The 12,405-nt window shown below is 45.3% G+C and overlaps 1 protein-coding gene across 1 annotated transcript in view; it reads left to right on the top strand.

Moving 5' to 3' along the window:
* Nucleotides 1–12,405, top strand: part of clcn2c (chloride channel 2c) — a 135,232-nt gene that overhangs the window by 103,710 nt on the left and 19,117 nt on the right. Inside the window, 1 exon segment of the mRNA XM_065960149.1 lies at nt 1,279–1,311. Within this exon segment, the coding sequence (XP_065816221.1) occupies nt 1,279–1,311 (33 nt within the window).

The raw sequence follows: 12,405 nt of genomic DNA, 5'->3' as shown, positions 1-12,405 counted from the left end.
AATTTTAAATACTCCTTATTTTTATTTTCCAAATAAGATCCTAAAAGTCCGCAGGAGACGGAAATGCAAAGAGCATTCAGACATTTACCAGTTCTCTTCAAACAAGCGACTGATGCACATTTAAAAAAGTCTGAAAATGTTGTCGCTGAAGAACGACTCTTTTTGGGGCATAACCGCCAGGCTATCGGTGCTCCCAAAGGACTTATTTTTTAAACGTGATCACAAGGTTAGCTTTTAAGTCTGTTTTAAATTTGGTGCACTCACTTTTTCTTAAATGTTTCATAAACAGTAAGTCCTAAATTAAATCAGTAACAGAGAAGAGCTTTATATTTGTGATAGAGTCCGAAATCGGGGATAGAGGGAGAGAGAGAGAGAAAGAGGGGAAAGACATGCAGGTAAGGAGCCAAATGCCGGATTCACAGCCTCTGTACACAAGGCGTGCACTCTAACCACTAGGGTACCTGCGCCCCCGCAAACCAACATTTGAAGCTTTTCTAAAAATCTGAGCATTCCCTTCACAAGTCAAATAGCGAAATAACTAAAATAACATTCAAAAAATCAGGAGGTGGTTGAGTTGTTGTCAAGTGTTCTACAAGGATGAAGCTTTTCAACCGAGCATGCTGTGCTGTCTATCATCAGCTGTGTCACCCGAGGTGTCCAATCAGTGACCGCCTCACAGGGCAGGCCTCTCACCTGCTCCTGTAGTGACCACAAACCCTATTTGCATTTGTCGTAATTAAGCAGAGAAGCTGTGTGGTACTTCATGGGTTGAATGTTCAGGGGGAGGGCTTGTTGAGGAAGAGGGAGGGGGGGGGGGGGGGGGGAGTGTGCATGCAGCTTTAAAAACCCAGACTCGAGCATCATATCTCTTCATTAGGAGGAGGCCGGGATTTGAATGACAGCGATCTAGCAGCACTTCAGATCAAATGATGATGCATGAGAAAGTCCAGGGGAGGGATTGGAAAAAAATTAACCACAAACTGGGATGAAGCCTGCGGTCCAATTACCAGCAACAGCATACGCTCCAGCAGCGATGCATGTCAATCAGTGACACAAGTGTCTGAGCATGAATTGAGAAAAATGATTCCACGGTTCGAGATGATCCAGGGTTGCATGAAAAATAATCAGACATCGATTTGTGTGAAATCAGAGGCGATGAAGCGTTGAGTGATCGTGCTCTCAGAGGAGATTCAGGAACAGATTAGATTTTTGTCCGTTATCGGCTTCTATGATTATTTCATGATCTCACTGTAAGTATGATGTCATTCCATTCACCAGGAGCCACCGCCCAGCTTAAAGAGTTTCTCAGGGGTGAGCATGCGTCCTCGTTTCTTCTGAACATTTCACTTCTTCTAATTCAAGCAAACATACTTGCTCAGGAAGGCCCCGTATCCACCTGGCGTTTTTTACATGCAGAAAAGCCGGGCTGTGCGCTGAGAAGAAAAGTGCTGCACGCCCGTGCTGTCTCTATGTCACTTTTTCTCCAGACGTCCGCCTGCTGCTGCAAACGCTCTCTACTTTTTGGGAACAAGTGGAAAAAGACGCTGGCGTTCAGAAAGAAACGCTAGGTGGACACGGGGCCTAACACACACACACACACACACACACACACACACACACACACACACACACACACAGTCTTGATCAGATGTTTAAATGGTTTCAGTGTGGTTCAGTGGTAGAGTCGGTTGTCTCTCAACCGGAAGGTCAGGGGTCCCCAGCTCCTGCAGCCACATGTCCAATGTGTCCTAGGGCGAGACACTTAGCCCCAAGTGGCTCCTTCTGCTTCATCAGCGGTGTATGAATGTGTATGAATGGATTAGTTACTTCTGATGGACCCAGCAGCCTCTACCATCAGGGTGTGAATGTGGAGGTGGACCTGCAGTGTGAAAGTGCTTTGAGTCGTCAGACGGCTAGAAAAGAGCGATACTAGCCCTTTGATATTTTTTTTGCATTTAATTAGAATACAAATAACCAGTACACACAGTGCATCACCTGCTCTTATCCGGTTCCAGTTCATGACCGTGGATTACAGGGTGAACGAAAAACCGACTGCAGAGTGCAAAGAGTCCCCGCCCTCTGACTTTCAGGAGCCCGGTCTGCGTGATGACCACAGACCTTAATCAGAAGTCCCCAACATCCCAAACACATTAAAGATTACAACAGGAACACGCCATTCGTCATCCTCAGTCGTTAGCGTGTCGGTGAAACTCTATTAGCTCTGTTCATGATTTATATGAGAGGCTCTCACAGAGCGTCATTAGCTTCACATGTCGCCGACAATTATCCAAGCCTCGGCACATTTTCCATCATTCACGAGCAGTGAGTGATGCCGGAGCGTTCTCCATCCGTCCCTCCAGGGCGTGTATGTGTGCGTGCAGGAGTAACAGCTGATTGATGACTCTGTGTGTAAGTCAGTAGAAACATTTTGTTCTTTGATCTGCACAGGTCCAGCAGATCTCTAAGGATTTATAACATACGTTCATTTCTCAGCGCTCTGGTCCTACAATACAACCCACGCCACACAACTACACGTCAGACGTGAGACTTTCCGAGAGGAACTCGGTAAACTTGTAAAATCAGAAACAGAGGAAACGCGCTGGGACTGTTTTTTCTCCCCTGGCGTAAAAGGAGAAGCCTGAGGGGCATGTTTCTCTTCACAGCGTGGTGCTCAGGGCGAGCTGTGAAGCAGCGATACACCTCAGTGTATCGCCGTATTTAACCAGAGGAACTTTAGTTTGAGGAGACTGACGAAACACATCTCTTCATCTGCAGTCATGAAAAAGAGTCATGAAAAAACTAAATTAGTTTCACACTGAGCAGCAGGAGCGCTGCTCGTTACATGTTCTCTCTGTGGTGTCTGTGAGAGAACGCGGCACATTCCCCCTCCGTCAGTTAAAGAACTGATGGCGTGATGGGGGGGTCGAGGGGGGTGTCTGCTTTCAAACTTCTGTAAAGTCGACTGAATTTCACTCAGATGAAAACTCTTGCACCACAGTGAGCTAACACGACATGTTTTATTAATCTTTACAGCAGCTGATAGGTGCGGCTCAGCGGGGGAGGCAGAGACTCTCCAGAGTCCCCCCCCCCAGCTTCCTCCTAACAAACAGACGCCCTGTTCAGACCGCCGTTTCAAGCCGTGATATTTACGCCCCTGTGATGTTTCACAAAGTAAAGTCCCACATGAATAACCCTGAAGATTCCTTAAGGGTCTGTTTTCAACAACCTTCTCCTTCCTCACAAAGATTCAAACTAGACTGCAGTGGACATTATAGAGATGGATTATTAAAGGAAGGAAAGGAGAGAAATGAAAGGAAAGGGAGGGAAAGGAAGGAAAGGTAAGGGAGGGGAAGTAAGGAAAGGTATGGTTAGGGAGGGAAATGAAGGAAAGGTGGCAGGACAAAGAAAGGAAGTAAAGGAAAGGTAAGGGAGAGGAAGGAAGGAAAGGAAAGATAAGGGAGGGCGAGGAAGGAAAAGAAAGGAAAGGAAATGAAAGGAGAAGGAAGTAAAACCTCTTGCCCTCAGTAACTCGTTCAGGTGAAAGTAAAGTTCTTTATAATGAGATGCCGTCTCGTTCGTGGCCTTCACGAGGATCAGTTCGTCTTCCATACGCCCTAATTTAAACTTCTCGGGACGGCTGCTCTTCTTATTCCTAATCTATGTTAATGTAACCTTTTAGTCGTCTGCTCAGATTCTGATTTTAGAGATTGTCAGTGAATCTGGAGAGATTTATCAAGATTCTCGACTCCGAACAGAATCCAAATCATTTCTACAGGACCGTCACGGTTTCCTTGGACTCCTCCTTCTTGTATCTAACGGGGCGCAGTCACACTCGGCCCGGTTGCTCCGTACTATTCTGAAGCAAAAAAGCTGTGACCTCCGAGGATCCGAACAGTAAAAGTTTACACAAACTTGTTCTTAACAAAAGACCTTCAAATAAACTTTCCAGGAAGTGTTAAAATGGCATGTGTACATTTCTCTTCTGAAATCATTCTGTTCTTAAAACGATCAGGATCCAGTTGGACTCCTGCAGGTTAGATAATCATCAGAAGAAGCGTTTTGTTCCAAACGCCATTATAATCATGAGTTGAAATAATTGGTTATTACATGTAAAAGCTTCCAACAGCGATTTTCTGCCACTTCTGGTTGTTCCAGCGAGGAAGGTTCCAGTGATTTGTGAAGTGCCTCTATGAGGAGCTTGTTGTACGGACCGCACTCGGACAGACGGCGCATTGTTAGCGCAGTGAATTTATCCAAGTGTTAAGTGCGTGCTAGCCATTTATGCCTCGCAGTGAGCTTCTTAGTAATGAACCCCCTGCAGCATGGTGTGTGCATTAACGGTACAGTGAGCCTGTGGGCTTGCCGCCCCCCCCCCCAGCAGGTGGTTCACCGTGATACTGTTTGTGACGTTGCTCTGCTCGTTAGGAAAGAGAACACGTTTATGTTTCTCCTCTCTGCAGAGTTTGAAGCCCTCTGCGGTGGAGAAGTAACCCCCCCCCCCTCTTTGTGTCTTGATGTGGTGAAGTCTGCAGCTCCTCGCTCCATGTCTGAGTCCAGTTTTGCTTCTCGTCCAGGGCTTGCTCTCTCTTCCATTTTGCATCCCTGACATCAGTACCCCCCCCCCCCCCCCCTTTAACTCCCCCTTCGTCTCTGTCCATCTAGGCTGTGAAATATTGATGCAGGGTAAATGACATCAGTAGTCTGTTTCAGAGAAATGATGCCGCCCGGCCTCCCAGTCACTCCTGGCTGTTTTTCTCATTATTTTCCCACCGCCACTCTCCTGCATCTTCGTAATGCCCCCGTGCTTTATTTATGATGGCTCGTGGGCTCCCTATTTTTGCACCTCGCCTCTCCCTCCTCCTTTGATTTCCTCGACTTTCTTTGTTTTTTTGGACCGTGGAGGAGAATGCGTCATACGTCTTCTTCTTATATTTAAATGTCACCGCGCATACACACACTCTGCAAGAGAGGAGACCGTTCACTGATAAAAAGTTGGAAGAAGAATATCTGTGCTTATCGCTTGAACAATGTTTGGCTGTCCACACAGCATCAGTTTCTCCCACCATGCAGAGTGAAACCCAATCCTCAGGAAGGAGGACTGTTGCTCATTGGACAGAAATAGAGTAAAAATAAGAACAAGTGAACAGACAGAAGAGCAGATTAAAGCGTCTGCCCTTGTGAAGAATGTAAAGAGGAGTGTTTAGGAATTAATAAAAAAAACTTTAGAGGAATTTATTATCAAGATTTCCAACCTTGCTGTAATCAAAAGCCGTTTCCTCATCTGCACCCTTGAAAATATCTAGATAACTTCAGGAGGACTGCTCCAGATACTCTCCTGATCGGGCATGCGCCTCACAGCGGGAGACTATTCCTGTCAGACGGGGGGGGGGCTCCTGAGGTAAGACGTGATGTAAAAAGAACAACGTGGAACAGGCAGATGCTGCAACAGAGTCCTCTATGCGACGCTATAATGAGAATATTTGTCTTTATATCAACGCTGCGTTTAGTTGAACAGAATCTCAATCTGAAGTAAAGAGTGGAGAAGAACATACTGAAGAACAGGAAACATAATGCAGCAGGTTCATTAGAGCAGCAGTCCCCAACCTTTTTTGCGCCACGGACCGGTTTAATGTTAGACAATATTTTCACAGACCGGCATTTAAGGTGTGGCGGATAAATACACAAAATAAAATGATACGACCGGCATAAAAACTGTGGTATTTTCTAAATATAATAATAAACGTGAATCCACTGTGTACTCTTATGCAACTTTATTAGCAGCGCCCTCGTAACATTGCGCCAACAACATAACATGAGTAACATCCTCTCTGCCCCCTAACACTCTCTGGTCGCTATGGTAACGTTTAAACATGCCTTCAAAAAACACAAAAACTCACGATGAAAAATACAACTCACCGAGGTGAGTCACTTATGTCCAGTCTACTCCGTAATTTTGTTTTGGTTGCTGTCACTGCAGAAAATCCCGCTTCACACAAATAGGATGTCGGAAATGGCAACAGGGTTTTCAGTGCTGTTGTGGCGATCTCAGGGTATTCTGCTTTGACTTTAATCCAGAACACCGGCAGAGTTGTTGTTTCGAACATACTTTTAAGGCCGCCGTCATTTGCGATCTCCAGCAGTTGATCTTCTTCTTGCATAGACAAGCTGGATTCCCCTGGTTTGTTGACAAATGGGTGGCGGATCCATTCCTTGGCAGTTCGTGGGTCTTTTGTGGTTGGGAAGTAGCGCTCAAACTCGTTTAAAAGCAAAGACAGGTGATCGTGCACCAGCTGGGTGAATGAAGGCTCGGGCTCAGTCCCTTCCAAAATCCCCGCGAATGTTTGAAACATGTCAAATATACCTCTGTTCACGCGCCGTCCCCACAAATCCAGTTTGGCTTTAAATGCAGCTACTTTATCTGCCAACTTGAAGACAGTTGTCATTTCCCCCTGAAGTGACCGATTGAGTTCATTGAGCAGGTTGAATATGTCGCACAAGTAAGCGAGTTTTGCGACCCATTCCTCGTCACTGAAATGTGCTGCCAGCGGTGACTTTTTTTCTGAGAGAAATCTCTGCAGCGGCTCTCGTAATTCAAACACTCTGGCCAGCGATCTCCCTCGGTATAACCATCTTATTTCTGTGTGTAAGAGAAGGTGTCTGTACTCCGCGTCCATCTCCTCACAAAGCTGCTCGAACAGGCGCGAGTTAAGGGCGTGTGCTTTGATGTGGTTAATAACTTTAACCACATCATTCAATACGCTGTTAAGTTCCGGTAGTATTTTTCGGCTAGCCAGCATTTCCCTGTGAATGACACAATGCGTAGACTCACATTCAGGTGCAACCTCCTTAATCCGAGTAGGTAAACCAGACAGCCGTCCGGTCATGGCAGCAGCTCCGTCTGTGCATATGCCGACACAAAAGGACCATTTCAGTTTTCCTGATATATAATCATCCAGCGACTTGAATAGTTCTGCGGCTGTGGTTTTGGTTGGCAACGATAGTGCACATAACATATCCTCATGCACATCCTCCTGATAAAGATATCGCACATAAACAAGTAGTATTGCCTTGTTGTCAATATCTGTAGACTAGTCAACCTGGAGTGCGTACCACGGTGATGTATTAATCCTCTCCAACAATTGTGTCTCAATGTCCTCTGCTATTTCCTCAATGCGCCGAGTGACGGTTCTAGCCGAAAGAGGCACCTTAGCTATCTTTTTAACTGCAGCCTCTCCTAGAAGTTCACGGCAAATGTCTTTAGTGGCGGGCAGGATCAATTCTTCACCAATGGTGAATGGCTTCTTAACCTTAGCAATACGATTAGCCACCAAGTATGACGCTCTCAGTGCACTCGCATTTGTTGATGTGGTGGCCCTCAGTAATTGTTTCTGTCCTTCTTGTTCATGCTTTTTTCTTTCAAAATACTCCGAAGGCTTGTCTTTTAATGCAGGGTGCTTGGTCTCCAAGTGGCGAAGCAGTTTTGAAGGCTTCATTGCCTCATTAGAGAGCCGTTCGCCGCATATTATGCAGAGCGGGCTTGGTGCGCGGGAATCACCTGTCGCGATAAATCCATATTTTAAGTAGGACTCCTGGTATTGTCTGTTAAATGCAGCTTTCTTTTTCTCTGCGGACTGGTACTAAATGACCCACGGACCGGTACCGGTCCGCGGCCCGGGGGTTGGGGACCGCTGCATTAGAGCACGGAGATCGTAGAGGTGGCGTGCAGACAGTCTATGGTCGTGCAGTGATCACAGGGAATAAACGTCACCACCCCCTCCCACTCGCTCCAGGTGAATTCTCCTGATTATATCCTGCTGTGTTCTATCATCAGCTCACTCTGACTTTCTGCAGAATAAATACGAGGAGGCTGGAGGAGAAACTCCGGGTGAAGAGAGAAACATTCAGCTGTTTGTATTCACACATGACGCTCAGCCTGCAAATATTCTGAATTTTCAGGAGTTTTCTGCAGGTGTGAAAGACCTATCAGATAATTTAGAAACCAGCACCGCCCCCTAAAACTACAGAAGAAGAAATGTCTGACCTAAAGGACACAACAAGACCACCGAGTATCTCCAGCCCAAAACAAAGTCCAGCCATCTAGATGTGCATGGGATGATAGAAACCTAAATAAAGTCAAAACGGGGACCAAAAGCTCCTCACCATATCGCTGCCCAGAGGGAGCTCTCCTACCTGCAATCAGGGAGGAGGGAGAATCAGAGAGAGAGAGAGAGAGAGGAGGTTAAGGACACTTTACAGCAGCACACCTGTTCTCACATATTTCTCCAACATTACTTTGACAAATAGCTGCAGACTTCCACAGCTAACTATGATGCAGGAAGCTAATGAGCTAAGTTGCTGAGACATCTGGTGCCTCCAACTGCCAAATCCACGGCACACATTTTTTTTTATTATTACTATTTTTTTCATCCAGCTGCACATTTGTTGGTACTCGTTATTATGGATTTCACGCTCCTGTAGTGTTTAGAGAAAAGTTTTAGAAATCTGATTTGTCATCATCCGACATAAGAGCGAAATAATCAGGACGTAAATATCAAACAGTGAATTCAGCTTAATCATACAGCTGGTAGCATAGTGGTTAGTGCACGTGCCCCATGTACGGAGGCTAGAGTATTCCATGTGGGCGGCCCGGGTTCGAATGCGACCTGTGGCTCCTTTCCCGCTGACTCTGTCCCCCGCCCTGTCTCTAACTAAGACAGAGATTGTTAACGTAAATCAGACGTAGTGAATCAGGAGTAAATAAAAAGCTGCTTCAGTTGTTGTAAAAGTGAAGATGGAGGCAGAAGGTAACGGAGAATAAAAACAGGACGTAGAGCAAAGAGAATCTGTCGTGCACGAAGCCAGAAAAAAAACAACTCACGATAGAAAACTGGAACGCACGCCGACTCAGAACTCCGCGAGGGTCGAGTGGTTTCTACTTCCTTAGAAACCGCCCTGCGCTGAACGATGAAGAAAGTGAGTAAAGACGTTGAACAGGTCTCCAATGATCTGTAATGATCTGCTCTTTAAATATATGACAGGAGGACGTCATTTATATTCAAGAGACTGAAAAGAAGGCGTTAGTTATTAAAGGGACGAGGGTCAAGTGTTCAGGGTCCAACGTGAGCGCGATCTGAGTCGTTATGAGACTCCATTAAAAGTGTCCTTCAGGGGTCTGATGGGGAGAATATTCAGAGTTTTCATTTCCTCAATCATTTTCAGACAGGAGATACACGGGGCGGCGTATTTATCAGGAGGAGGCGAGACGGAAAAGTGACTGTCGTTTGTTTTTTGGGGGTGGGGGGATGGATTTGTTGTTTCATATCAGATTCTCTCGGCTGAAAAATTAGTTTCAGGTTTGAGAGCAGCAGCTCAGGTAAAATAGAACGTTTCAGCTTTGGACGGTTTTCACTCTGAGAATCAATCAATCAATCTTTATTTGTACAGCGACAATTCATAACAAATATAATCTGGAGACACTTTACAAAAGAGAGCAGGTAAAAGACCTTACTCATTGTTATGCTACAAAGACCCGGTGTTAATCCATCACGAGCACTTAGCAACATAAATTAATCCGTTACTGAAAGAATGCTGCATCTCCTTCTAGCTTTTGTTGCCTCAAAAGAAAAATAAATAAATCCCCAAGCGTCTGCATCTTCTGTTTCTTTTCGTCTGAGCAGGTGAATTTTAATCCTGCAGTTTCTCAAGTGTCCACTAGAGGCTGGCTGCAGAAGCACAGGAAGTCACATACACGCCCATTCTAAACAGCCTGTTTTTACAGCAGAGATTAACATGTTTACTGCCTGGTTCAAAAAACCAAATAGGTCTGATTAGCTCATGTCTCGATCAGCACACACTGTACGGGGGGTGAATGTTTTGATGACTCATCCGTTTTGATTTAATGAAGGATAAGAGTTATTCACAATAAGGCGTGTAGCTGACCTGATTGACAGGCGGGCGAGGTGTAATGGTTTGTCAGGAGGCTTAAAACCCGCCTCAGCTCCAGCTCTCAGCCTGTCTTTAGGTTAGACTGAAAGTTAGGCTGAGACAGCATTTCCAGCATGGAGACCGCAACGGGTGACCTCACTCAGGTTTCAATCATTCATATTCACAGCCTGTGGTCAGCGCAGTGTTTAGCGAGCTAATTCAGCGAGTACGATGAAGGGGAGGGCAGCTTTTTCGTAGTGGAAATATTCCCATTATTTAGACTTTTGTTATAATGCGTCATTCGGTCCTGTTATACGGCTGCAGGGTTACACACGATGGGCGGTAAGGGAGGCCGTGCACTGACGGTAGAGTCGATACACCGTGCAAAGAGAGTACTCTCGTAATTTTCCTCAGAGGGTAACGCAGTAATGTTACGTTTCCCAACACTGATTGAGCAACATGAAAATAAGCATTTCACAGTCTGCACATGATCAGAAAGTAAATACTGCAGCAGCATGAAGTCTCCAGCTATCAGTCAGCATCGGCTGTAAACTCTGTGGATCAAATCTATCAAGTAAAGATTAGTGAGGTATCTCACTTCTTACTGTAGTTGTTTTAGAGCAGATCATTACTGCTCACACCACTCGAGTCTGAACATCTTTAATAGTGTTTATATAACCTTTGTTTAAAGGCCTCAGCAGTTTAATTACATACACAGATAAATGGAGAGAGCAGTAATAATACTGGAAGTACTAATGAGCAAAATAAACACCAGTAGCAGAAATCTGCAGATAACGGCACATGAGCCATAAGTGTTGGCCACCGACAGCCGCGAGGGAAACAGACATCTCAACACTGAGCTTAAGCTCCACAGATAAACCTGATTGCCTCTTTAGTCATCACAGTACAAAGTGTAACAGCTTCTCTGAAGACGGAGAGCAGGACGCTGATGGTAATGATGCAGATGTCAGAGAGTCCACCCACGTTAAGACAGACGGCGTCCCACAGGGCGCTGCAGAGGGATCATCTCTTCCATGAGAGTTTCTCTTTATTTATCCTCTTTATTTAAAGGCTTTATATGCGACCTTTATATATATTTTTCACACTTAAATGTAATAAAAATCAAGTATATCCTCTGAAAATAACTCTGTGAGTAATGACTGTCTACAATAGGTGTAACACCCGAGTCCCACTGTCTGTGATGCTTTCAGAGTTTTCAGAGTCCTATCTTCAGTTTGTTTACATTGCTCAGATGGCGGCTGACTCCTCCCCTCGAGTATAAAAGTTGTTTAATTGAGGGACTAGAGAAAAGAAGAATAACATACTGTACTCACTGCTTAACTGTGTTTCTAGATCACGCTCATTTCGGGTAAAGTTACATGCAGTGTGAAGATACGAGCATAATAAAGATCGCTAGCATTAGCATGCTAACACAACAATGTACCGCGAGTTGTTTTGGTTTCATGCTGGTGCTCAAGGGCGACATCTGCTGGATCAAAAAATCGCATGTAAAGCCTTTAAGAGTATTTTTAAACGTACTTTCTGTGGTTATATCTTGGTGATAATCACATTATTTATGTCAGTATGTCAGTTGAGCTCCGGTTGAGAAGCAGGTTTACTCTTTTTAGATTTTAACTTCATTGTTTTCATCTTTTAAAGCCCTTCTAGGCATGCACACATCATAGTTTGTCATCTACTCCTATTGTCCATCCATCTGTCCATTTTCTTCCTCTTACCTGAGGTCGGGTTGGGGTGGCAGCAGGTGAAGTAAGTCTCCCGAGCAACGTTTTCCAGCTCCTCCTCCTGGGGGATTCTGAGGCGTTCCCAGGTCAGACGGGTTTATAATCCCTCCAGTGAACTCTGGGTCTACCCTGGGCTCATTGTAAGCATCCATAAATGAGCAAATATCTCATCCACCAATTTGCAAACTTAAAAAGCAGCTAGCATGGCTGTGAACTTTCGAGTCTTGTAACTGAAGAAGTAGCATCAAACTTAAGGCGTGTGGACTATCCTGTGTAACCAAGACTTGTTCTGCGTACTCCTGGCTGTATACCACAGGGGTATTTGGCAAATGTTGTTGTTTTGCGATTAAAATGAGCCAACCAGAGGCAGCTTCATGACTTCGTATCTACATCAAAAGTGTTCGCCTCACCTTCTGCGAAAAAGTGACAAGAGTAAAGACGGCCTAAGCACCTCCACTCGTATCCACTCGAGGCAGAAAGATCCTTTTTTATACTCCAATAGCATCACATAAAATCCTCATTAAGCACTCTGGCTGACTACATAATCCTGCAGAGATCGTGTGTGCGTGTATGTGTGTGTGATACAGCAGTCTTTGGAGGTAGATTGTGTCTGTTCCCTGCTGACCCAGTCTTGGATGGTTGCCACTGATTGGGTGATCGGCTGGTTGAAAGTGGAGAGGGATCGCTGCAGGAGGAAGAGGAGCAGACCTTTCAGCATAGCAAGCAATACGGCTTCATC

The sequence above is a fragment of the Labrus bergylta genome, chromosome 11 (genome assembly GCF_963930695.1).
Source record: "Labrus bergylta chromosome 11, fLabBer1.1, whole genome shotgun sequence".
Taxonomy (NCBI): domain Eukaryota; kingdom Metazoa; phylum Chordata; class Actinopteri; order Labriformes; family Labridae; genus Labrus; species Labrus bergylta.
Note: the sequence above shows the minus strand (reverse complement) of the source record. Positions and strands in the feature narration are given on the sequence as shown.